At 40.6% G+C, this 26,939-nt stretch overlaps 1 protein-coding gene across 1 annotated transcript in view; it reads left to right on the forward strand.

Annotated features, from left to right (window-relative positions):
* The window catches only part of CHN2 (chimerin 2), a 161,282-nt gene that overhangs the window by 115,060 nt on the left and 19,283 nt on the right, over nt 1-26,939 (forward strand). Inside the window, exon 7 of the mRNA XM_033053813.2 lies at nt 21,163-21,240. Within this exon, the coding sequence (XP_032909704.1) occupies nt 21,163-21,240 (78 nt within the window). The remainder of the gene's footprint in view (nt 1-21,162; nt 21,241-26,939) is intronic.

The raw sequence follows: 26,939 nt of genomic DNA on the forward strand, positions 1-26,939 counted from the left end.
GGCTGGTGTTTTTACATGGGGGGAAGAAAAAAAAAAAAGAGGTTTTACTCAAGCTGTTTTTCACACAATTGAGTAGCATCTGACTCCCAGACTTCTCTCTTTTCAAGTGGACTGAGGGGAACAATTGCTCCTGCCTTTAGCTCCTGGGAGTAGCAGCTTTGGAAGGGGCAAAGAGCCCTTATCTTTACCTACAGCAGATAAAATTGGGGGAATCTCTTTCCTTTTCCTCATCTGTCAGAGATCTCTGAGAAATTTCTCATTTTTCCCTCCTTCCCTTGAAATGAGGGCTCTGGGTGAGAGTGGTATCACCTTTCTGTGTTGGAGTTAGGTCCCTAGCTAAGGAGCATACACTGCCTCCTTACATAAGTGGTGAGAAGCGGGTCTTGTCTTTGTAGCTGAGTAGACACTAGAATCGTTCACTAGGACAATCTGTTCTGAACCAATTTGCAAACTTCAGTTTCCCAAATTGTGCTTAGAGTTACGAGCGCTCAGCGATACGGAAAAAATACATCAGAAAAATATGTCTCAAACAGCATCCTCTAGGTTTGGTTTGGTTTAAATCTCTGATTTAAAAACCTCTTTACTTCTAAAATTTGTTCTCCATTTCTCTGATTGCCCTGTTTCCAAGAAAGATTGAGCTTCCTTCTCTTCTTCAGCGGGGCTGTTCTCCCAGTGAGTTACTGTCTTGGTTGTGCAGAGGGATAAATGTGTGATTTTCTCCATTTGAAAAAGGCCCAAGAAACATTCTGCTCAGCCTCAGCCATTTGGCTGGGAGGTTTCCACATATGTGTCAAGCTGGATTTTCTTCTCTGACTTCTGAAAACTACTCAGATGTGGCTGAGGGAAAGTACAAGCTTTTGACAGCACACAGAAGATCCCAGCTAATGTACTTCATTGGGAATTTTTCTCCACAGCATTTTTCTCATAAAAAATGCCAACTCCTTGTGGTGGAGGCTCAGCTCCAACAAATTGCTCACTTTAACAGATAGAGTCTGAAGGAACCTGAGGTTGGCCAACACACAACACTCCCCCTTTTAGGACTTAAAAATTTTAGGTCCGTAGTCTAATTACCCTGTTGTCAGCAAAAAATTGTGAATATTCATTGATTCCTTATGCTCTTCCCATGATTGAACCATCCACAAAGTTATTACCTAGTCCTTGCTGAGCTGTGCTGGCTCATACTGCAGATGTTTGTCCTTGTTTTTTGAAGCTTTGGTCCAGTCTGGGCAATTAGCCATGTTGAAGTTATTGGGGTTTCCCAGCTCACACTTTTAGCTTGGGAAAGGGATTCACATTGTTGCAGGAGTCCAAAGAAATTAGATTAAAGAGATTAATATTTAATTTAAATATTAAAAGAGCTTTGAAGGCACAAAATTAAGATAAGGAATGCCTGACAGAGGGTCACCAGTACAACCTCAGCTGTGCATTTACATAATGGGGGAAGTCTCAGTTACAGGATCTCTTTTTCTTTGTGTGGGTTTCCTGCCTCAGTGCACTGGAGAACCTTTGCTCCACTAAAGCAGCATGGTTATATAGTTAAACATGCTGCATTCCCTGGGTTCAGTTCAAGTGGTTTAAAAATAAGAATTTCCAAAGCTTGCTTTTCCTTGAATGCCACAGCTCTAGCTGACTACTATTTCAATTGTTTCCACTTTTTGGTGACTATTAAGTCATGGCTGTGAGTGAGTAGGTGGCTGTGGGCAAGCAGTTTTGCCCAGCTATTTATGGAAGTGAAAGGCATGTGATGAAAATTAAAAAAGAAGTCTACTGCAGTGATGAAACTGGTTGAAAGTTGCACAATAGGCTGGATTATATCCCTACCCAGAGCCTTCATTTTGTGTTGGCAAATAGTTCAAACATGTTAAGAGGCTAATGAGGCTACTTCTGTTACTGAGTGCACAAATTAGATTCTGCAGAAGTATTGAGTAAGTGCAGGTGAAACTAATGGGATCTGTTATCTAAATATAGGCAATAATATAGCCTATTAAATTTTATTTAAAAAATGCAAGCTGCAACTCCAATTAGGTGCCAAAAATGAGAAAAGATTAATATAACGAGTCGGCCTCTTGTCAATGAACCAGGAATAATACCAGCTTTCTGATGGAAACTGCTGTGCAGCATCCAGACTCCACAGCTTCCCAATTCCCTGATGAGCCAGGAGGGAAGGGAGGGTCATTAACATTCTGGATTCTGAAGAGTTTGAGAGGAATGTGCATGATGTGAACTAGCTTGAGGAAAATAGTCTGTGCTCGTGTAAACACAGACAGCATCATAAGGCTTCAAGGGTCAGAGCTCAGCTTGAATTAAGACAGATCTCTCTTATTTAATATTTAGTATTGGGAGGATGAAAGAAGTATTGCCCTAGAAAAATCGGCTTTAAAATTCTGCTGGATGCTGGGATTGATTTCACTTTAGAAATAAATAAGGATGTTCTTTCCTTTGCTTTGCACTTCAAGGGTCTACATACATGACAATGAGTAATCAGCTGTTTGCTGAGCGCAAGTCAGTGTGATGGAAAAATAGCCACCGGTTTGTTCCGTGAAGTCATGGGAAGAAACAAATAAAACAAATGGCACAGGGAATGTTTGATGGTTTTTTAAGAGCATAATATGGCTGATTAGAGCATTTTTTACCACTTTAAGGTAACAACCGTCTTTGTGGGTGTTAGAAGGAAAATTTTTTAGTCAGAATATTGTAATAAAAAGGAAAGTACTTCCCACCACTCAGAAGCAAATATCTTGTTGTCTCATAGATATCCTGAGGAATACTATTAATAGTTTTTCTTATTATTAATATTTTTTTTCTTTAGTAGCACTGATGTGTACTAGGCATTTTATGTACAAATAAGGAAGCGAGTTACTTTTCCTAGAAACTTGTAATCAAGTGGGATTTGCCTGAAGTAGGTTAAAATTAATCTTTGTGGGCTGTATTTATTTATCTATTATTTGTAAACAATTTATCTTTCAAGCTCAGCTGCGACAGGTCTTGTTTTAAAAAACCAAAACATAGTAGATGATCCACAGTAGAGTCTAAGCATGACCTACAGCTGGAATGATATTTTCTGGGAGATGAAAAACCAACCAACCAATTAAACACCAAAATCCAAAAAAAAAAGACGAAGTTGGCAGGTCAGTCTTGCTTGGTAGTCTTCCTTGCTATTCACTCTGCAAAATCTCAGAAACCCATCCAAATAGATGTTTCTGCAGCCTGCCAAGTTCAAGTGTTAGAAGGAAATGAGAGAAGCAAAGCTGGTAGAGAACCTCTGGGTAGAAGTGAATCCCAGGGAGCCCAGTGCAGGTGCTGGGTGCTCTGGGCATCCAGCAGAGAAGGCTGGTGGCTACAGCCTGGCATGCAGACCCTCAGGTGGGTGCTCCAGGTTTGCTTCTGAGCAAATGGCCTGGAAGTTCCTTCACCCTGGAGGTGGCAAAGCAGGGAAGAGTCTTGCAAAGTCTACATGAGAGAAAAATATTCACCTCCTTATTGGCATTTTAAATTATGTAAGACACTACTCTTCCTGATGGCTGAGAAGGGATACTAGCTCTAATAAATTCTGCTAATTGCTGGTACCGTTTTAGAGAAAGATGATTTATCTTCCTTGGGTAAACAGTTTAGGTTCTTACCAAACACATTCGCTGACGCAGCTGCTGGAGATTCCTATTTTAGTTGCATGCTTCCTTGCACAATCTTTTTTTAAACAATAACATTTGAACGGAAAAATAAGTGACATGTTTTGCTAAAAAAATGCTTTCTTTTGATTTGACTATGAACTTAGATCCATGTGAAAAAAATGTGGTCGGTGTTTCTAAAGGCTGTACTTTTTCCCTGTATATCCACTACTACAAAGTACAGTTGTGTAGGAAGGTAATATCCAGATTTTGCATTCAAAATACTAAATATTTGCATATTTCCGATGAACCATCCTGATTATTATATTTTACCCATACACAATTTAGCACAGTAATGTCTAGTTTAGAGACAGACTGTGAGTATATGAGGGTGGTATTTACTGTGCATGGCTCCAGTTAACATGCCAAGTCTTTCTTTTGTCTTTAATACATTTTTCAAATATGTACTACTAATTAAATTCAGATATGGAGATTGTTCTGTACTGATATGCATATTATATGCATATATAGTATGTGCATAGCATTTCAAAAGATATGTACATATGCAGACATACTAAAGACAGATAGTTAATGTTACATTACATGCATATAATAGATTCATAAATATAAAATTCTTTCACTGTTCTTTGGTTTCCATGCAGATTTATGATCTGTCAAATGGATTAAAGTCGGTGGCTGCTGCATAGTCAAGTAGGCAGCTGCTCAATATTTATTTTTATCTTCATTGCTGAAAAAGTAGGCCCACTGCTCATTAAATTAGTCCTGGTTCTTTCAGTAAGCACTGTCTCCTTCAGCAAGAGTACAGGTTAGAGATATCTGGAAGTTTTCCAGCAATACTTAGGGGTTTTTTCTTTTTTTTATTTTTCAGAGAAGATGTATTTGAGCCTGAAATGTTTTGGTCAAAAGAAAAAAAAATATTTTTCTGAGTCCAAGTGACCATATGTATTCACACATCACACCTCCACCCTCAGCATTCACACCTCACTAGTTCAGTGGATTTCTTTGGATGTCCTGAGCCTCAGTTTAATCTGCCTGATAGATGGGCTAATTATGTTGAAAGCTAATGATCCCTGGGCCTTAGGCAGTCTGCCATGAAGCTGAGAACCCAAACCACAGTCTGGCTGGCAGATCTTCCCCAGGCATAGCAGACCTGAAACTGAACCATTTTTTGCCAGAAAACTCCTTCCATCAAAAGTCCACCACTTCCCCTGGAGTTTAAAATTTTGGAAGAAATGCAAGAAATTTCACAGAGAACAAACCCCATGCTTTTCAGAGAAGTCTAGTCCCCTCACAGTAGGATAAATCATCATGTTAATCCACAACACCTTTATATTAATATTTGCCTTTTCCTATTTATATTCATGGAATGACAGACTCTATGAGTACATACATATATATGTGTATGCATGTGTATATATAGATACACACACACCAAATTAGACAAAATATGTTGTTTGTAAGTAGGTAGGATTTCTGTTGTGCCCAGAAGGGTGAGGGGGGGAATTCTTCAGATAGTTCTTAGCTTTAGTGTTTCTTGGCTCCTAAATGTTTTAGTTTGCAGTCTATTTATAAAGTTAGAAAGTTATTTTAAAGATATATTTTAATGGAAAGTCTAAGAGAGGCTCATTTTCAACTAAACTACTTGTGATTTTTCAGTAGATGTTCTAAAAATAGTTTTGTTGTGTATGTGATGTGCAGAGTTTTGCGATAACAGGGTTCTTGAGCCGATTGGGGTTTGTCAGGAATTACAAAATGGAGTATTGGGTTATAAAATAATCTACATCCCATGATAATACTCAGGGAGAACTCCAGATTCTCATAAACGTTGAATACATTGACTGGCTATTGTTGTACACATTTCTCTCTTGAACTTGTGCTGGTTTATTCCCTGAAGAAATAAGGGATCTGGTTATTCTGGGCAAAATAGGGGCAGCAAGGAGAACAACCTTTGAATTAAAATGGAATTTCTACTTCAGTCCTCTTCTTCATTTGCATTTTAGTTAGAAATTCAGCACTTAAGCAGGGACAGGAACTTTATTACCTGGGGTATTATATATAGTGCACTTTTAAAATACTCTAGTAATTTACTATTGGATCCTTGATCTGATATTTGAAAATTCTTCTATACAGCCTTAAGTCTCTTGTGGTTATGTTTCATTTCATGTTTTTTTTCTTGTGTGAAAAAGAAATGTGCTTGTTCTGAAGGTGGGGCAGCTCTCTAGAGTGTAAGCTCTCCAGGGCAGGAAACATCTCTTACCCTGTGTTTGTACCACGTCACTGTTGCCTTGACCTGGTCAAAGGCTTGAGCTTCTGTGCACTGTTGCAATGCAAATAATAAACACTACTGAAAAGTAAAGAGTCTGCCCGGTCAGTTGGAGTCTTACCCAAGTATGAACTGGGGGAAATTGAGTGTCAAAGTCAATGCTCTCCATTGTAGGTTGTTCTAACATGTAGTGACAATTTAAAATAGTTTTATAAATTAGCCGTGCAGCTACTTGAAAATTTGCAGATTTTAGAACATTTGCTGATGGTAAATATGATGACATTTCTTGTTAACAATAAATAGTGAGACTGTACAAATATACCAAACAAAGTAGAAGTCTGGGATCCTGCCCTAAAGGGCTTCGGTAAGTATAAATGTCTGTAAACTGCAGTATTGCTGAAGCACACAGGCAAGTACTTCTGTAAATGCAGAGTCTAATCATTCAATTTACTGCAGGAATTATTATAAAGGTAACTGTAGAGGACCTTTTTTTTTTTCTTAAAAAATGAGTTTCTCTAGGCAATGACTTAATGTATAGCAGTGATTCCAGACATCTTGGTGAACAAAAATGGAATTTTACAAACTGAATTAACTCAGAAAGTAGATTTCCTCATTTGGTGTTCCATGTTGTTATGGGACCAGAGTCACAGAGTCATCTCAGCTGAATGTAAACAGGAAATCATGGGAATATTGATGTTGTAGATAGCATATGTAAACCTGCACTGAAAATAGTGGCCCAAATGTGTTCGGTAGGATGGATGGCCTGTTTCTAATCTGAGACGGGCAATTACACAGGGGCACGAAGCAGAAGGTGAAAAATATTCAACGTAATATTCTGTCAAAATGGCAAGGCAGAGGTCACTGTTTAGAGCTGGTGCTGAACTGCAGAAGAGTCTTGACTGAGCATTCATTGAATTCTTCTACCTTCCACGTGGAACATTTTATTGTACAAAAGTAAGAAATAAAAGAGCTGCTATTGTAAGTTGTCTTTACATTGTAGTTTTGAAGGAATGTTTTATTCTGTCTGCTCAGGACAAATTTCTGATTACTTAGAGGAAAAATCTGCCAGAATTGCTACTCTTCTTCTTCACTTGTAGGTTAAACTTCCATGACATTGGTCTATGTGAAGCTGAGGAGCTAATCTCCTTATCCCTGACTGATCTCCAAGGTTTTTCTGATCTCATTTCGTGCTTAGCACTTCTATGGTTTTGAGAAGGGATGCTTCCCTATCCTCATCCCTTTCCTTTGCACCCTGCCAAAACCCAGTACCTGGTCCTTATTGGCTGGGTGCAGAGAGCTGATACCTGGATGGTTCCTAGCTCTTCCCCTTATCAGTAAATATTTATGTTTTTCACACTGCTGAACCCATCACTCATCACACTGTCAGTGCAAACAGCTGTCAGGGGAAACAGCTATTGCTGTTTCATGTTTTTTTTTATTAGCTGAGAGCAACCACTTGTTCATTTCCAGGTGTTGGTTCTTTATCCTTGGGGCATCCTGGGATAGATGCTCCCCCTTGTCTCCACCCTGACAGAGGCCAGGCAGCTGTGGCATTTCAGAGGGCTTCAGAGGTGGCTTGTGCATTGCAGAGAAAGTGGTACATGTGTGTTGTCAGGCATGTTTTTCCTGCTGGTTTGCAAACAAAATTAGCATGTTAAGTCTTAAAAGGCTTAAACCTATAAAGCTTGAGGTGATTTGTGAGTTGTTGCCTCTAAGAGATAACCTTTCTCTTCCCAACGTCTTGCCACTGCTGGAATTAATGAAGAAGATTAGTAAGAAAGCAGAATCAAAGCCCAGCTGGGAAGAACTCACTCTAACCACATCAGGAAAGTATCCAGGTTTGATGCCCCGAAAGTGGCATGCACCACTGATGGCTGTGAAACTGGGATGCAGATGAAAATGGAAGCAACTGGCTTTCTTTGTGACATTAGTAAGAACCCATGTTGGCAAGGAGCAAAAAATTGCTATAAATTAAAACAAAACAAGGGCAGCATGCAATCATAATGATGTTGATAGAAGAGGGCAGGTCATCTAATGAAATCTCCCTGTATTACAGCAATAGTAAACCACGTTGTTAAACTTCTGAAAGATTAAATGGCTTAAAAATGAAGTGAAAATGCATTTAAGTGATAAATTAACTTAGTTAGTTTGAATGGACAATAAAGTGCTCAGGTTATTTTTCAAATGTAGAACCAGCAAGCTGTTATTTTTAATGTGGAAATTAAAAACTAATTTTAATTTGGAAATTGATATAATACAAATTGGAGGCAATTACAGTGCTGTGAAAACATACTGCCCATAAGGACATGCCTGGAGCTATGTTTTTGTCTCAGTGCAGTCTGATTTCAGTTGTCTTGTGCTCTAGCAAGTTTTTCTCTGGTTTTTGTAAACTCCAGGTCTGAAATACTGCATTGTCTGGCTGAGTAAATTTTTCATTAATGCCTCCTATATTAAATGTGTCTGGCCCCTCCACAGGGACTGAAGTGTGATACTTTGCAAACAGCTGAGAGCCTTTCCAAGGCATTCCTTCAGAGCACTTCTCATCCCTCAGCCTTCACAGGGGCATGGCTGTGGTGTGCCCCTTACCTCGCTGGTTAGGTTGTCTTTCTTTCAGTTGGAAATCCCCGGAGAGCAAAAACAAAAGCAGAAGATGGTCATGATTCACATCAGCCTTCTAGGACACGAGTCTTTTGTTACTGCTTTCTTCAACTAGGAGAATGAGATTCTTTTCTGCTTAAAGTTATAAAGTGTTTAGATATGTGCCTTTTGTTTTAATAGCAGCAAAGGCATTCTCAGCAGTACTGAGGTTGTCACCGCAGATTAAAAGTGCCCAGGGGAACAACTGATTAACAAAAAGAAAATTAATGTAAAGCCTTTGTGTCTCTGTATTGAGCTTATAAAGGGGAATACAACTTGCTTGGCAGTCATCATTAGAAGATCACCTTTGAAACTAACATTTTATCAAAGCACGTAGTGGAGGCTTGTAACAGTAATGGGTAATTTCTGGTCTTTTGTTTTTAATTCTGTCTGATTTGCGATGAAAGTAAAACTCAATTTTTCTTGACCAAACACTGCAAAGGCAGGATAAAGTTCGATTGACTGAAACTGTTCCAACTGCTTTTAATGTTTTTATAGTTGTTTTCAGCAAAATATTTCAAACTGGAAACAGAAAATACTTTAAACCTAAGTGTTTCCACATTAAAAAAATAAAAAAAAAAAAAAAGTAATTTGGCTCTTGCTCAGAACTTCCCTGTGCAAAGTCCCTGGTCTGATGAGTCACATTTTCTGCAACAAAAACTGTTTCCCTGAAAAATTCAACCCCGGGTTCAAGCCTACTGGCTGATAAGATGTTCTACTCTTCAGATTAGCAAAAAAACCATGATAGTACTTTATGAAGCAAATGAATCATCACTATTCTTAATCATCACCTCTGGTCTAACTCTGTGGTTTGCTGAGTTCCATCTATTCTGAATTAATGACAGTGGAAGGTGTGTAACAACATATTGTTGGTTCAAGGCCTTCCACTCTGTGCTGGTGTTGCCATCAGCATTGCTGAGACAATAAAACTCAGAGTGTGTTTGGATGGGAGCTGTTCCATCTCCTGTCTCATCAACATCATGGTTTTCTGCGCTCCTATCCGCTGGCCACTGCTGTGCAAACATCCTGAAAGCCACAGCTTTGCTCCAAGAGTCTCCCAGGCAGAGCTGGTTTGTACAACTGTGCCCAAGGGAGCAGCTTGGACCTTACTCTGGGTGGTTACATGCAAGGAAAGGCTCTGCTTGGTTCTTAGGGCAGAACCACAAACAGACAGTGACATCTCCCACAGATGCTGATCAGCACTTGGGAGCAAAACATGCTGAGCCTGACTCTGGGGCCAAAGCAGGAGCTGTGCCAGAGCACTGCCAGGTGATGGGTCCCAGCCCCAGCTCAGGCTGCATGGAGGAGTGCATCTCTGATGTTCCCAGACACTCAAGGAGAGAAGAAATAACTTGCTTTCTTTCCTTTCAGGGAAAAACAAAAACAACCCCCCAGCTGGAAAGAGCTTTTTATTCGTTATATTCTTTGTGGAAAGGCTTCACCTTCATGTGGCAGCATTCCTGCACATCTAGTTCCTGCCAGTAACATAGAGAGAGGGTGGTAGCAGCTAATGTGGCCACTTTGACAAGTATCTTCAATGAGACATCTGTTGCAAAGCAAAATTTCTGACCTGGAGAAGAACATTGGTACAGATGGCACCAAGTACCACATGTAGAGCAAGGCCAAATTCCCGTGTCCCAAACAGTAATCAAGCAATGTACTTAAGATAATAAATAAATTCAGATAAATACCTTTGGTGTCAGGTAATCACAAAAACAAATATTCAGTGATTTCATGGATCTGGAGCAGAATTCAAGGCAGAAAAGTGACAACAAAGCTCACTACTTCCAGAACTAACGCTTTGCAATTTTTGGTTTGGTATTGTTCTGTTCAATTGCCTTAAATGGCTCTATGATATAGCAGGATTGAACTTAATGGTGAAGATTATTTACTCTGTGTTATGTTTCTCCAGCTATATCTTATGAGCTACACTCACAAGTGAAACAAAATAAATAAGCCAAGTTACTGCAGTTGAACTACAGTCATGGATAGAAGTAGAATACAGTATCAGTCTTGCTTTCAGAGTACTTTAGAAGTGCTGCTGCTGGTAGGATAGTATATATTCAGATTAACTAAAAACCATTTAAGAATATCAGCAAATATCAAGAAAACCAGAGTGCTGGCATCTGTGTATTTTTTTTTTTAATGTTTTTTGCCATGGAAAATGCAAACTTTTTCCTGTCCGTGGGCTGAGTCAACTGTAGTGTTAGTCCATGCCACTGGTACCCCCACAAGTTGCATGAATTAAATCACAGGCTGAGGAGTGATGTCATTCCCTCAGTTTTTTTAATCTCCTTTTTGTGCTGAGAGCAGCCATCTGTCCCTCTCCAGACAATGGTGGAAGCAGCTGTGCACGGTGTGCCATCAGGAACAAAAGCCTCTGCTTCATACCAGAGGGCAGCGGGCTGCAGGTCAAAAGGGGTTATAAGGCTATCAGGGGCATGACACCTATACAGAAAAATTCAGCTAGGATTATACAGCTTTTGTGTGTTCATTCACTAGTAGAGAAGTGGGGTCAACCTTTTTCTGAGTGTTTCTTCTAGTGGCCATGGGAGTGCCTATGTGTTTTCAAGGATAGCTGTGCCGCTACTTACCCATGGAGTAAAGGAGTATCAAAGCCAGTGTCAAACAAAGGGCAAAGCAGATATGACACAAAACAGTTATTTTGAAAGGAAAATAGCTTTGGTACATTCCAGCTTGGATACATTCTGTGATCTCAAGTGGTTTGCATGTCCTGTAACATGCCCTTCTAAAAGCAGACTGATCCGTGCTTTTCATGTGCAGTCTGTGGCACACAGGAGTTCCCTTGCTGCTTTGTGTGAAAAGGTAAGCTGAATGAGGGCCAAGGTGTTCAAAACCTCATTTATGAGAGGAAGAAGTTGGTTGTGCTTTGAGTGGCTTTTTCTGCAAGGTGAGATGGAAGGAGCTGGAGGACGGTACATATCCCATAGAAGGAAATTGCCCATTTCTGCAGATGCCTTTCTACTTTGCCATGGGTGGTGCCAGTCCTGTCCCAGCTCTTCTCTTCTGTGTTGGGTCCATTTCAGAACAGAAACTGATAAAAGTGTGAGCTGTAGGAACCCATCTTACATAACAATGTAATACATTCCTGGGGTGAGGTCCAGGCGTATAATGAAATAGGTAAGTAAACCTGGCTGAGTTCAGAGCCTTCTGTCTTTTCTTTAACCCCACAGCACATTTTTCTGCATGATTCCTTCCCTGTTTCTAAGCAAACACAGATTTCAAAGCCAGAAATATACCAGGGAACATACAGCCTTTACCACTTCTTTTGGGATGACAGCCTGGGATTTGACACTGTCACTACCAGGGTTAATGACATTCCTTAAAGGTGATGGGACAGAAGCACATCTTTCACAAACAACTAAGCTGTAAACACTGTATGCTCCTGTCTCAGGGGAACGTGTTCTGGGACATTCATGGATATACAAGTGAGCTCAGACAGAGCTGTCAGACAGCCATGGCTGGGCCATCACCAAAAACCAGTGATGTCCTCCAAGCCACAGTTTCACTGTGGGAAATGGTTCCCTATTGGTCTCTTTGGTTTTTTGCCATGCAGTGCATAAAGGATACTGAAATGAAAGTTCACGGTCATAAAGCACAACATTTTTATAGTTCTCTTAAGGGCTGTTGGTTCAGGCTTGTTAAAAAGTATTCTTTCAACCTGAAAACGTGTTATGTTCTTATTTGCGAATTGACTACTTTGTTTCCTAAATGGCATGAATAAGTGTTTTCACCTTACATTGTCCACGGAGTTAATGCTTTTTTTAATGGGAAAAAGTCACAAGATGCTATAATAAAAGGGGACAGAAATATTATTAATGATGGAAAACACATGACTGCATTTCTAGGTCATCGTACTGTGTAGTTTATCTGAAGGTGCCACAACTGCTGAGCAACAGTGTAATTCAGTCATGTGAATTAAGTTTGAGACTGAAGCTTTAGATTTCCTTCACACCACCAAGAAACTGCCAAAACTAGAGAAAAATCCCGTTTGCCACTTGATGCTGATCTTGGCACTCTCCCCCCTGCAAATTGCTTATCATTCCCATCTCCCTGTGAGTGCTAAATGAACAGAACATCACACCATTGAGCATCCATTCCTGAACTGTTACTGTCCGGGAAGAATTTTACAGATTGCCAGGTTTTTAGACAATATGGTCACCAGTTCATGAGTCACTTATTCACAAATTGTTTGTTCCCTTTCAGACTGCATAAATCTCTATTTAACCCACAATAAAGTCTCTTGTTTTAAGCTGTCTTAAGCTAGGGCAAAATTTGGGGCAGTGCTGTTGGTTCCTGAGACTGCCACAGCATATTTCACATTCTGGCAGCTCTGTCAGCATCGCTTTACAGCTCCTCCAGAGATCTGCTGGCTCTGCTGAGCGGTTAGTGGCTCCGGACGTAAATACCATTGCTGTCCGACTGTTGTTTCTGGGAAACTTTCATGAAGCCTGGTTTTGTCCACATTTTATCATAATCCCAGGAGGGGCAGATTTTTTCTTCTCTGTATGAATGGCACTCCGACTGAAGCCTGTAAGTTTCAGTCCAGAGCATGTGCTCAGTTGGTCACACTAACATATACTATCATAAGGCAAAGTGAGAAACAGAAGAACTTTCTAACTTTCATTTTTTGTATTGTGTTTATTTTTTGTTGTGTTAGGTTTCACTGTGTATGTTGAAGATAGATAGTTACTGTGTTTCTTTGGGATAACACTTGGCTGTAGGGTGTATTAGTGTTCAAGACAGAGAAATGAGAATTATCCCAGAAGTGAGGGTGTAGGTGTTTGTGCTGTGTGTACATTTGGGACTATAACAAAGCATAAGGTCAAACATCCAACCCTTCTGTCCACTGTACAGCATAGTATCTGCATAGCGCTGGGGTTTATTAAAAAGCTGATACTGCACAGACTTTATGCAGTCTCACAAAACACGGTCCTCAGTCAACCCTGTGTTTGAGCATGACATCCAACTAGCTCCATTAAGCAGTTTTGGCTGATGATAGCCCCACATGAGCTAGCCTAGAGGCCCCAAGGGAGGTCCACCATTGCCTGTGGCACCTCCAGACATTTTGCCGTCTTTTACTTTTCCACTCATCACATCTTTTCAAGGGCACTGCAAGGCACTCACAGAAGTCGTCTTTCTCAGAAGGGACATTCTTGCCTTCCTGCCTCTCGCCCAGACAGGGAAGAGCATTAACTTCCCCATTTCTCTGTGGCAACCCAGTGGGTTTGACTCTGGTTCAAGCTCTGCCGTCTCCTTGCAGGGCAATGATGGTTTTAACTAATGGCAAGCTGGCTTTCCTAAACAAAGTACTATTTCTTTAGAAATCAAGAACTTTGTAGTGAAAATGTAAAAACATGAGCAGGTTATATAGATATATAACTTACATGGTGCTGAGCCAACATCCACTGGGGATCTGTATATAAACTGTAATGTTTAGGATATTTTTTTAAATCCCTGCCTCTTGACTGATAGTCCCATATATTTCAGACAGCATGAGTCACTTCCTTCTTAACTCACTGGGGCCATTGTATGTCATATTAAGTTCATTATGTTGTTAGTCTGTTTCCTCTGTGGGTAAGATGTCAAAATACTGGCTACCTACATAGTCAGTGTGAGAAATCTGTATTAATATAGACTCTTCAATCTATAATTAAAATTCTTTTTAAAGTTCATTCAATGAGCCCAGGTAAACCTATAAAGTGGCATGCAACTGTGTAACAAATGATGTAGCAAGCTGGATATTCCATGTTTCCAGAGCATGAGTCTGAGCCAGTCTGAAGTTTGGGGAGTGTTGATAATCAAAACGAAGTACAGTTGTTAGTCTATAATTACTTATAGATATGGTTGATGCTGATAAAATAAATTATTCCTTACTTAATTTATTCTAAAATTGAATAGCTAACAGAAGCATAGATACAGAAAATAGTACAGAGATATATTGATTTTACATAATTTTGAATGTATTATAGTGAAGTTATCTCTTTCTACCAGAACCATCGAGTTTTCCTATATGATCCATGAATGACCTGCAAGAAGGCAGGTCAAGCTCAATCGTTTTAGGCTTGGCTTCTCATAGAAGAGGATGAATCACTATCTGGTGGTTTCTGTTTTCTCCTTTGTTTATAAAGTAAGAACATGTTACTGTTTTAGATTAGACACCTGCTGTGCTTCCTTCCATCCATCCATCCATCCATCCATCCATCCATCCATCCATCCATTCATCGTCTTTTTAAACATTTATTTGTTAGAAAAATACTGAGTTAGTTCTGTTGTCAAAAAAAATCATCATCATTGACAGAATAACAGGATCACTGCCAATATTTTGCAAATATCAGGATAAATATCATGCTTGAATTTTCATTTGCCTACTGGCCAGATGTTATCTGGATACACATTGATCTATACGTGTGATAACAGCACACATTGACAGACCCTGCAGGCAGGCAAATTCAGTCAGTTACACGAGTTGCATCCCCAGAGAGAACAGGAGGTAATTCAGAAATCGATCCAGTGCAGTTTCCCTGAGCAAGCCCTCTTTGCAGATGAAGCAGCTCCTGGCAGCCATGTTCCATGGAGACCTGGTGCTCCTCCTCCACCACAGCAGCAGCAGTGGCCCTGGTTCTGCTCTCATCTGCCCCACTTAGCCCTCATGCCTCTTCTCTTTCGTCCCTCTGCTACCATTTCGGTCATGAATATTAAGCACAGAGGAGAGGATCATGAACTTGACCAGGAAAACGTCATTAATAACCTTGACAAGTATGGAGATGGATTGGGAAGGATAAAGGAGAGAGTGGGAGGAAAGGAAGTCGAGACAATAAATAGGCTAGACCTGCTGTTAGCATGTTAATCTCTACAGGGTTATTTGAGGGAATTGCTGTAGTAGTTCATACTGTGCCTAGATCTTTTCTTCATTTCTGCACTCTTTCTTCCATGATACTGACATTGTATTTGTAACACAATGCCTATTTATTCTAGTTCAGAAAAATAAGAAATCAAAATACTATTTCAGACATATTGAATACAAAGGTGAATGGGAAATACACAAATTGATGCATTAAGGGATAGAATTGCCTGACAACATAAAATCTCTTAATCCACTCGCTATTTTTTAATTGAAGATGACTATGTAATTGCATACCACTTAATGTGATCTCCAGTTGTTCCAAAATAGACAATATTTTATTATATTAATACACCATAAGAGGCTTACAGCAACTATCATTTTTAATAATAACCTCACTAGTGCCTTCCCGATTATACACTGTTTCACCTTTGGCTGTTGTATTGTTTGGTTCACTACATTGTTTTGAGAAAAATAATCACGATGCATGCAGAAAAATCTGTTTGAGGAGGATTTAGAAAGGGGATCTGAAGTTTAAGGGAGATTATATTTCCATTTGCTGTAGGTAAATTGTATTTTTTATCTGTGGAGGAATGGACTGAATACATATATGGTCAGAAATAAGTGCATATAAATGACAGCTGGTTGCTGAGATGCTAATAAGTGATCAATCACATTAATTTAGGAGAGGTGTAAATATTATAATCTTAATAACTTTAACATCAGAGCATGTACTTCAGAAGTCTTCCTAAATAAACAGTTTCTTTTGCTGTGGATTATCTGCAAAAGATAGGTGTGAATGGTGGTGATGGAAGTGCAACCAGGATCTCCAGAAAGGAGCCCAGTGTAGACAGTGTAGACAATCTGCTGCCTAAACACTTACGCATGTTATTGACAGTTGCTCAGTCATAATTTTCAGAGGTACTGGTGGTTATTAAAAAAAAAACAAGAAAGTTGAAATTCCAAGAAGTAAGAAGCAAAATTATAGATAAATCTTAATCCTTAAAAGAAGCACCTAGAAAAAGTGGTTCTTTTTTTATTATTATTAACAATGTTCAGTTTACAGAATGACAGTTCACCTTGAAAGGAAGTTTTCTGCTGGAAGCTGAGTTTTCTGCTGGGTTTGGGGTGGGGAATAGGCAAACCAGAGAGCAGCAGCAGCCCAGTAGCTGTGCAATCCAATTTCTCCCCTAGCCCCAGGCCACATGTTGTGGATCTTCCCGGCCCTGCTCACCTCTTCAGCCTCTGCTCTCCTCACTGACACTGGGAGCCTTCCTGCAGAAGAGAGGGTTTCTTAGGAAGGAGGTTTTTGCAAGATCAGATTGGCAAACACCGCTCTTCACGTGTTGCACTTGGCTTTGTGTTCAGCATGTTTTCTGCTTGGAGCTTGGTTCCTCCCACTGTTCCAGCAGTACAGAAGCCTTTTAAAGGCAGCTCACAGTGCCGGGGCAGTGGGAGGCACGGACTGGTGGGATTGTGGTATGGCAAAGGCCTTTGGCTGACTGGCCTTCAGCACCATTTCCCCGCTGTGCCCTGTGTCTTGCTAAGGGATGGCTTCTTTGACGTGTTCTGAGCACATCGTGGGAAGAGCTCCGTGGGAGAAAACTAGGAAAAACCCAATAGCTGCAAGATTCCTGCTCCGTGTGTCATCTCTGCCACGTGTTTGCAATTGAGCAAACATAATCTGTCTGGCAGATAACCCAGTGTGCCGTGCCTGCAAGGAAACAGGCCTCTCTTTGACCTATGACTGTATCTATGTGCAGAGTTAAGTGTATTTAGTTAGAAATCAGTCATGGATTTGTCACAGTTCCTCATCATGGAGCAATCTCTGTTTCACTTGTGGTGTCATCCAAAAAGACATTCCTGTGCTCTTCCTTTTCCCCCCGAAGCTGTGTCCTTCAGCAGGCAGAGCAGCAAGCCAGGGATGTGCTGCCTGATGTCCCATCCCTGCCAGCCACAGTCAGGCATAGTGGCAGCTCAGGGAGAGGAGCCACCACTCCCAAGAGGCTCTTCCCACCACGTTGGAGCTGGCACAGACAAGCAGGGCAGCGTGCAGGGTTCTCCCACGGTTGCTTCCAGCAAGTCCTCTGCACTGCCCACACGACTGCAAGAGAAATCATACCACATGTACAAAACCAAAAGCTTTTCATACTGCAATTTGTGCTTTCCTGTGCCCGAGGCCTTTGTTAGCAAACAAGACGCCAGTTTTTGAGGGGAGAGACAATGGTGTGGTTCAGCTCCTGCTGCGGAGGCGCCCTGGAAATGGTGCAACAGCTGAGTTTTCGCCCTTTTCCCCCCTGCTCTGCCCCTTAATTTTATTATAATGGTTCAGTGACATTTATTTGTCTGTAAATGCTCAATTTCCTGTACAGCACGTCTGTTTTAAAAAGAGACTAGTAAACTAAAACTATATATTAGGTAGAAATTCTGTGGTCTGAAGACACATATAACCCATATTCACCTTCCAGCCTTCACTAGCTTCTCATTCAATGACAACCAGCAATAATATTCTTAGCCACTGGCCTTGTCCACTTTAGCTGCAGGCTAATCACTAAGTTGATCAAGAGATGTTATTTGAATGAGTTGACACAATGTGCAGCCAATTTTGTATTAGGAAAAAAAAGTGGGTAAAAGAAGAGTGCTGGGTTGAGCCTGTGATATCAGGAACTGATTGCAGCTGAGAATTTGTCATTGCTGAAGTTTGCATTGTATTTAGAGAAGGAAGTGGTTGTATATGTGGTCCAGCTCGTCTGAGGTTTGCAGCAACATTTAGACACCAAACCTGTTGGGTCTTTGATTAAGCTCCTTAAGAGGAAGCGCTCACTGCTGGCCTGTGCACATCCCATGTCTGCAGCAAATCCCCCTGAACAATTGTCTAAACAGGGCCCAAGCATGGCAGATACCCAGAGGATAAATAAAACTTCATACATGATAAACAGTAAATACTGCTCTGCCTTAGTCATATGAACCAGCTTGGCTGAGCTTTCCTCCCCCAAGTCTATTAAGTTTAATGCTTCTGTGTGAACACTCAGAGTTTCCATTAAATATGTCTGTGTGTCTGATCCCAGGATGACACTCTGATATTCCAAAAATAGTTTAATAAATTGATATTCCAAGATGTATCATCATAAGCCTGTCACTTGAGTATAAAATCTGCCATGTTATGTAAAAAATATTGGTTATATAATGGGATTTTTATCAGTCTAGTGACATAAATGCAAATATTAGAGCATTATTAGGGAACCGACCTCTCTCTGACTTTGGATGTGTTATGCTGGAAGTTAGAGAAAAAGTAGCTTATGTATATGTGGGGGATTTAGATGCTGTAGTTTCAGAGGTGTCTGGTAACCCAGAGCTAGTTTGGTGGTTTTCTTTCTGATAAATATAAATATAAATATAAATATAAATATAAATATAAATATAAATATAAATACATTTCAAATAGCATGGAGGAAAGAAACTGGAACATGGTAAGAACTTTGAGCAACTCCAAGGTTTCCTTTGTGATGGCCCAAACTGGTGCCATTGCTGCTGTCAAAAAGCAGTACTTTTTACCTCTTGAAACACATGGAGGAAGAGCTGGGCAGCTGTAGTCTGTCTTATCTGCTGGAAAGCAGATAAAGGTCCCGAGCTAGCAGAAACTGAGACTCACTACAAGAGGACATATGGAAGAGCAGCAGGGATTTCCTGCAGGCAGAGCAATGTTCATGCATGCATCACAGCCGGTTGTCACTAGTGGTCTGATAACAGCGTCAAGCCCCGGCGAAAGGCTGAATGGGCAGCAACTGCTCAGGGAGCAGAAGGTTTGTGTGCAAGCCCTCCCTTCTGGGGAGCGAAAGCTTTGAAGTATGGGAACGTGTATAAAGTGGTGTTTTGAGTTACCTGGAAAAGAAAGCAATTAAGTGTGCTATACATAGAAGTAAGTGCATCGCTTTATGACTGAGAAGCTGATTTTGCAGGTTGCACAACTTCTTGAAAACCCTAAGTAGGGTATTCTCTGAAATTGCACAGCCTGATGTTACTGATGGACAGTCATCTGTCCCCATGGGCTTTCAAATCAGCAGAGCATCACTTTTACCAAGCACAGGCAATCTGTGTGGTCAAGGGGTTAGGGAATTATATGAACCTTCTTTGCTTTTCAGCCTGAGGTAAAAGCAGACTGAAAAAAATAGATGCAAGGTCAAATTCTCAAATTAATATAAGTGAATTAAATACTTCAATTCCACATATTTTCTGGGTTAGTTGATGTGGGGTAGACTGCAAAAGGTTGATGTGGTCTTTAGTGTCTCCAGTTCAAACAGGCAGTTTTCCCTGTAGCACTGGCAAATCCCCACTCTGCTCTATCGCAGCACTTTGAGCACTGGGCACATCTCTAGACTGAAATTTCAGTGCTCTGCCGGGCAGGTAAGTCCTATCCTCTTTTTATGGATAGGGAATTGGAATACATGGTAAAGGAGTAGAAGAGGGGAGCTGGAGGGAAGGAAACGGGTGGGGATGGGGGCCCTGAATGTGTGAATGCTCAGTATCAGACATCTGTGTCCTGGGACACAGAACTACCTGCCTGTAAAAAAGTGCATCACATGTCCAAAGTAACACTGAAAACTGTTACTGGTCAGGGTCCCAATACCTCCTGTCCCTGGGCTTTAACTAGAAAAGAGTTTCCCTCAAAATCTGTAGATGCAGGTAACCAGAGCAAAGGACAGCCAGTCTTGCCACCTTGAAGACCCTGTTCTGCAAACACGGCTGTACATATGGACCTTCTGCATCCATGTGAAGCTCCCCTGTTGCCTTCACTTCAATGCTGAACAGGGCTCCAGAGCTTCCAAGCCCACATAGTCCCAGCTGGGCTTTCAGCTTTCCCTGGCAGGGAGCAACCTCAGTGCTACCAAGTGCACACTGACAAAATGCTTAGTTTAAACCATGGCATAAAAGTGCTATTAATGCTTGGATGCTGCTGGATTTTTCTATCCCTGTACAGGATGTGGGAAAAAAATAAAAAAATAAAAAAAAAAAGAGAAATTTTTTTTGCCCTGTAAGATTAAACAATCATCATGGTTTTAAGGGCTTAATCTGCTAGCATGCAGACTGCTGCCTGATAAGCCTCCCAGTCTGAGTGTAATTGGATGCAGCATCGGATTCAGTCGTGTGGGCTTTCCAGGGGCTTTTTGTTTGTTTGTTCATTTTTTAGCACACTGCAGAGTCGAAGCGATCTGTCCCTGGAAATGCCTTTTGGTTTTGGGGTGAAGCCCTAAAGCTGCTTTCCCCCCAGCCAGTATTTGGGCAGCACGTCTCTGGAGACCCCCACTCGGGGAGCGCGCCGGGGGAGGCTACTCAGTGTATGAATTTGTGCTATTGTTCGAGGCGCACATCTGCCTCAAGAAACTGCACGGCACAGGCCGTTACTTATTCAGATGCAGAAGCTCCTTCCGTCCCACAAGACGGCCCATTCAAGTCACATGCCAGAGGTCTCGGCAGAATGGGCTGCAGCTGCTTCAAATCTGCTGTCTAACATCAGAAGCAGTTGGACAAACTGTACCGTGCTGACTACAGTCAGGCTCCCCGGCGCCGAGGAAGACAGGGAAAAGATTTGGGATCCCAGCACTATGTTCTCAGAGGACCTGTGGCTGGAAAATGAGAAAAACTGTGCTGTTGTTCACAAGTCGAAGCGAGGAAGGAAGCGCCAAGAGCTCCTGGCCGTGGCCCTGGGGGTGAAGGTGGGAGTCAAGGGGGCACTTTTGTGGCAACCTCTGAAACTCTTTGCCTATTCACAGATCACATCCTTGGTCAGAAGAGCAGCCTTAACTCAGAATGACAACCACTTCAACTATGAAAAAGCACACAATTTTAAGGTAAGCACAGCTTGCTATTATTTTCAGCTAAAAAGTTATGTTGAAATGCCTCACGTTTATTTTTGTTACAATAGGTTTGCATGCACTTATTTATACTAGTTCTAAGAAAAGTGTTTAAAAATTAATTTTTCTTCCTATGTTAGGTTACATTAGCTGATTTCTTAGTTGTTCTATGCTGTTACATAGGCACTTAATTCAAATATTTCCTTCTCACTCTACTGGCAGTTTAACTCTTTCAGTTTTCTTTTTTATTCAGAAACAGTACTTCATATTTATTTTCTTCATCTTGAGTGTATCTACTTTTAAATAAGAAAAAGGCCCCTTTTCAAATTCCAGCTATTGTCAGAAGTCAGAAGTATTTTATCAGCAAACATTTTGGACCCTTTCCGATTTCAGAAGAAGTGGAGAGAGCTCGGGTGCTCCTAATAATAAAGCAAAGCACAGTGGTGGGTATTGTCTCCCAGCTTTTGTTCCCCCACCATATGCTAAGGAAATGTTCTCAGAGTCCCACTGAGCTGTAGGATATGAGCTTGTGTTTGCTTGTCAAACTGAAACAAATCGCTGTGCAAACACAGGGACATTTAAATGGATCATCTCTCTGCTGTCTATACGTACAAAATCAGATTCTTAGGAATTCTTTTCCCGAGTACTGTCTCTGGCAGACTGCAGCAGGGAAGTGACTCAGCTTTGGAAAGAGACCTTCCAGGCAGCTTGTATTAAAATGTTTTGCCAAAAGGACTGTGCTGGTTTCAGAGCACGCCAGCCAGTTTCTGTAGCTAATGCTGTCAAATTGTTTTGATGCTTATCGGGATGAGCATCAAGAATAAGAGGCAGTAACAAGACAAGAAAGGAATGTATCTCAGCTTTGAAACATCAGTTTAGTTAATGCTCCTTGAGGATGCTGATCTGGGTCACTGTCAGAATAGTTCAACTGATTAGCAGAACTAGAATTTTCTAATGTTCATCTAAGGCTTGTCAAAAAAAGGAGAAGCATTGATCAAAACAATTTCACTTAGCAAAAAAGTTTCATTTCTTATTTTTCTATATACTCTGCTGTGCAGACATTGCTAACCTCTGCAGTGCTTCTGCTGTCACTGGCAAATCAATAATTTAATATTAGTGAACAAAGCAAATAATGGCATCCCTTTTCTCATTCCCCTTCCTTGACCCAGACAACAGAAAAGTCAATATTTATCTCTCTCATCAGCACTGAAGGAAATAGAGGAAACACTCTGTGTTTTCTTGCTTGATTAAGACAACTTTCATTCTTTCTGGGTTTTGTCCTCATTATCATTTTAATATCAAAACTATTTTAGTTTAGCTAGAAAATATTTTCTCATGGCTGAGACTTCTTTCCACTTTGACCCATGCATTCTTTCCTCTTCAGAATTTCCCTTGTTTTGGCTTTGATTTATAATTGGACCTGTGCCCAGTTAACTTTGCGTTTGCACAATCTAGCTGTTGTACAGTTTCTGTTCCTTTCTGTTTCAAAAGAGTCATAGTTTAACTGGAAAGCACATGATTAAAATAGATATGTATTCAAAGACTTGACAGCAGAAAATAATTGTTCTGTCCTAGTAAGGGCAATAACAGACCCTAGGGAACAAACATTTTAAAAATAATTGTCCAGAAAGGTCAATCAAAAGTGTTACATTTTCATAATGGACAAATATGTTCACTATGCAAATACAGTTACTTTTTCAAAGGAATATGTTAGAACATGTCCAGTTGTTGAACAGAAAAGTGGATAGTATACTCAGAACAGAACATTTAAATTTAAAACAAGGCTCAAGGTGAATATCTTTAATAGATTCCATATTTATTGCATAAAAGGGTTAAGAAATCATTTTAAAAAGAAAGAATGGCTTTATGGTCTTGAGGCAAGATGCTTGATGGTTTTTGACAGCACTCAGGCTATGATGGTATGGGGTTTATCTGAAGGACAATGCTATTTTGAGGACATTCAAAAAGTTGTCTTCCCCATTTTTAAGTGAATACTGATGTGCATTATATCATTCATCTCAGTTTCTAGGGATAAAGGTTATGTGTCACAGTGTCCCTCATAATCTTGTCATAGGCGATACTTCATGAACAAGTGGGCACTCTTTAGCTTTTGTCCTTTACCCATGAATTTACCCATGAAGAATCTAAAAAATGAAGGGCACATTTCTGGCGAAACTGATGGGATTTTTTGTACGTCTTATACCAAAGATCTTACTTACTGCAAGAGAGAAGGAACAAAAGGATGAAATGGGTGCAAGGCACAAATTCAGAGCAAGGCAGCTCTTCTCCATCCTTGCCAAGCTAATACAAAAATTAAAAAGCAGCACTGAAGTTTGGAACATGAGGGCACTAGGTTTACGTTCTTCCAAGCATCCACCCTGTTTCGTTCAACCTCTCTTCCAAATTTTAAGACACTCAAGGCAAGTGGACAAAAAAAGATTTAGTATCCAGGCTGATTTGTTAATCTGTGTTCATCTTGAGCACACCATGCAGTCACATGGATTTAGGTTTGGAGCTGGCGTCTGTCTGGCGGGACAACTTTGCATGAGCCAGTGTACACATACCATAATTCAGGAAAGAGAATAAATCTCTGAAGCCCTGTTTAGAAAAACACAGAGGTATTTCTCTAGCTTTGTGGGTGTCAGCCTAACTGGATCCTCTTGCATCTTGTTCCAGTTTGGATCCAGCAGACACTTCAGGATGTACTTTACCTGCCAGTTTCAGTGGGGTCCCAGCTGCTGGTGAGGTCAACCTCGTGCCTGAGGGCAGCAGAATGGAGTTTGAGGATGCTCCACACTTTTTGTTCTAGGCTGGGAATTCATGAGAGGGCTTCTGTGCTGCTTTAAGTGAGCAAATACAGCTAAATAGTGTGCATTTACCACAATACTGTGCCTGTTTGCCACCATAGCATAGCATGGGCAAATCTCATTTGCAGGTGGGCTAGTGGAGTAATGGCAGCTGATTACAGACAAGTCAAGAGATCTGCTGGGAAAGAGGGGGTCTGGGATAAATATCCCCTTGTGTTAAGCACTGCAGATAATACTGCTTCTGCAAGACAAAGGGTTTGTGGGTAGACAATTTTTTAAGACATCATGAAGATTATGTGCATTCATTTAAACAAAAATAACAGCAGAGTCAGCTTTTCTTCCCTGGAGATGGCTCAGGTTCAGCAGAGTCCATAAAAGAGTCTAAATGTGTCTGTATTCAGGCAGAAGTGTGAAAAAAACTTGTTTTCTTGGAAAGCAAATGGAAAAGTCTTCAGACCCAGCCACATAAACAAAAATTGTCTCAGAAACAGCACTGTATAACGTCATTTTTTTTAAAAAGGCATTTCAATTCAAAACAATTATTTTTATTCATTTCTGCAATATTGCTCACGGCATTGTTTTGTTTTGCTGCTGCACTGGCATTCCTTAACTTTGGTCTCAGTTTCCCCCTCTGTGAAGATGACTCAGACACAAACTAGAAGAGAATAAGGTAGCACCTGCAGGGGAAATGCTGCCATTTGAAAGCAAGGGCACCTGGGGGGTGAAGGGCAAAGAGAACCGGAAGGCAACAAGAAGAGACATGCAGGGTAGTGTTGTGTGAGATCGTCCAGCAGAGAAGAGACAGTGAACATAGGAACAACTTTCCATTGGAAGAGGATGAAAGACTGAACAAGAAAAGTACAGTGTATAGTCTGAAATGTCAGGGGGTTGGCTTATTTTAAGAAATAGTTCCCTGCAAATTATTTTTAAAATTTTGAATTATGTGTTAACTGTAGCTCAGGCAGCTGAAGTCTGTGCTGTGTGTTCACAGAGAGGTCTACTGAGACTTCAGGATGGGGTAGAAACCAGCAATATATAGTTCCACATCATAGTTCCAAAAAATCTATTCCCAGTCGGCTTGTAATGATGTGGTTACAAAGGATGGGACAAAAACAAAAACTGCATCTCAAAAATCTGAGACTTGCTGTTACCTCTCCCTGTTAGAAAGAGGGAGTGGGCCAATCTTGCAGGCATAATTCCCATTTACCATTCAAAAATGTTGTGTTCCTAAGAACAGGCTTCCTCCGTTATTTCTTTCAAATTAATGACAAACCAGAAGAGACTTAGTTCAAAACTGCATCTTAAGGGAATTTTTGCACCTTCATCTAGAAACTTTTGAAGTTCTGCTTTTTTTCAGTTAATTTCCCTGTTTCAGCTTGGCCAAAAACCACCAAGACTAGCTTTTCACAGGGTATTTCAGTTGGAGGCTTGCCATTTGAGCTAAAATGCGGATCCGTGAAAAATTGAAGTGAATGAATAAAGAGAACTCAAACCTTTGAGGGCCACCAGGCTGAATGGAACAAGGGAAGGATGCGCTGTCAGCACTTCTCAATTGGAGCCCTCAGTCAGCATTGATGACTTTCCAATTAATGGCAGGAAAGATCAAGGAATAATCAGCTACCATTTTCAAAATAAGCCTCAGCCAGATCAGTTGAATTAAGCTTTATGTAAAGCGAGCAAGTAGGCCCCAAATATCCTAGCAACTGCAATGGACTTTATTTGTGAAATGGTGCATTTTTAAAAGTCCTGGCTGAGCTCTTACAAGCCCTTCTCACAAGGTTAGCTTTTGTAAACTGCTGCAAAGCAGAAGACACAGCTAGTTAGCTTCCCACAGCAGATGATTTTTACCCACAATTAAGTGCAGGTGCAGACCTACTAATTATGTGGCTTTCAATCTATAAGTGATAAAGATGCAGGCATAATTAGTTTTATCTGTATTTTTGTATCCACTGAAGGTCACATAGTGTATATGATAGAAACTCAGGTCATCAGCTGTTACATACAGCCATTTACCCCTGCAAAAAACCGTGTCCGAAATTCATGCTACCCACTCTGCAAAATGAAATGAAATTAAATGAGAAAGAAGTATGGGGCTATATCTGTTAATATGTCTATCTCAAACTGTATTGCAAAGTCTTGTTTTACAGAAATAGATGTTTTTCTGAGAGATAAATACCATCTCAAGAATGGTCAAACATTCCAGTTATGACCTTTCACTGTAAAGGGAGGAAGAACTACTATTGCTTTAAGTTTCTTAACACAATTATTTGACTGTGAATAGTTGGTCAAGAGCCTTTTACAGTCAGGCTCACATTTTTATCTCAAAATCAGGAAAAGAAATCTGTATTAAAATCACAATACTTCATCTTTCTGGGCTCAAGAGTACAGGCTTGTGTTGGTGTGATCCTGCAGACAAATGGGGCAAAAACATTAGCATGCAAAATGCTTGGCCTGAAACTTTACAGTTTATCTGAAAAAGGGCAATGACTGTTTTTTCACTCTATGAAAAGCAAAGAGCAGTTTTTCCCATCCCAGGGGTGGAAGTGGCCTTTCAGCCATCCACCCAACGGGTAAACAAGAGCAGAGAGAAGGAAAGGATGCATTAGCAACCAGTATGAATGATTTATGTTTTGTTAAACTCAATTAAGTCTCTGGCCAGAACTAGCTCATACCATGCCCGTTCACAGGGGCATAGACCTCACTATTTACTCTTCATTTCAATGAAAATTAAATGCTTACTTTACCAGAATACACATCTTAAATAAAAAGATCTGCTGTAGTCTTTGGAAAAGCAGTGGCGGAAGCAGCAGTGGTGTGCAAAACGTGGCTGGGGAGATGTGAGTTGTGTCAGCACACAAATCATTTTATTCTTCTTTATTTACTTGTGTG

Source organism: Catharus ustulatus, chromosome 1 (genome assembly GCF_009819885.2).
Source record: "Catharus ustulatus isolate bCatUst1 chromosome 1, bCatUst1.pri.v2, whole genome shotgun sequence".
Lineage (NCBI taxonomy): Eukaryota > Metazoa > Chordata > Aves > Passeriformes > Turdidae > Catharus > Catharus ustulatus.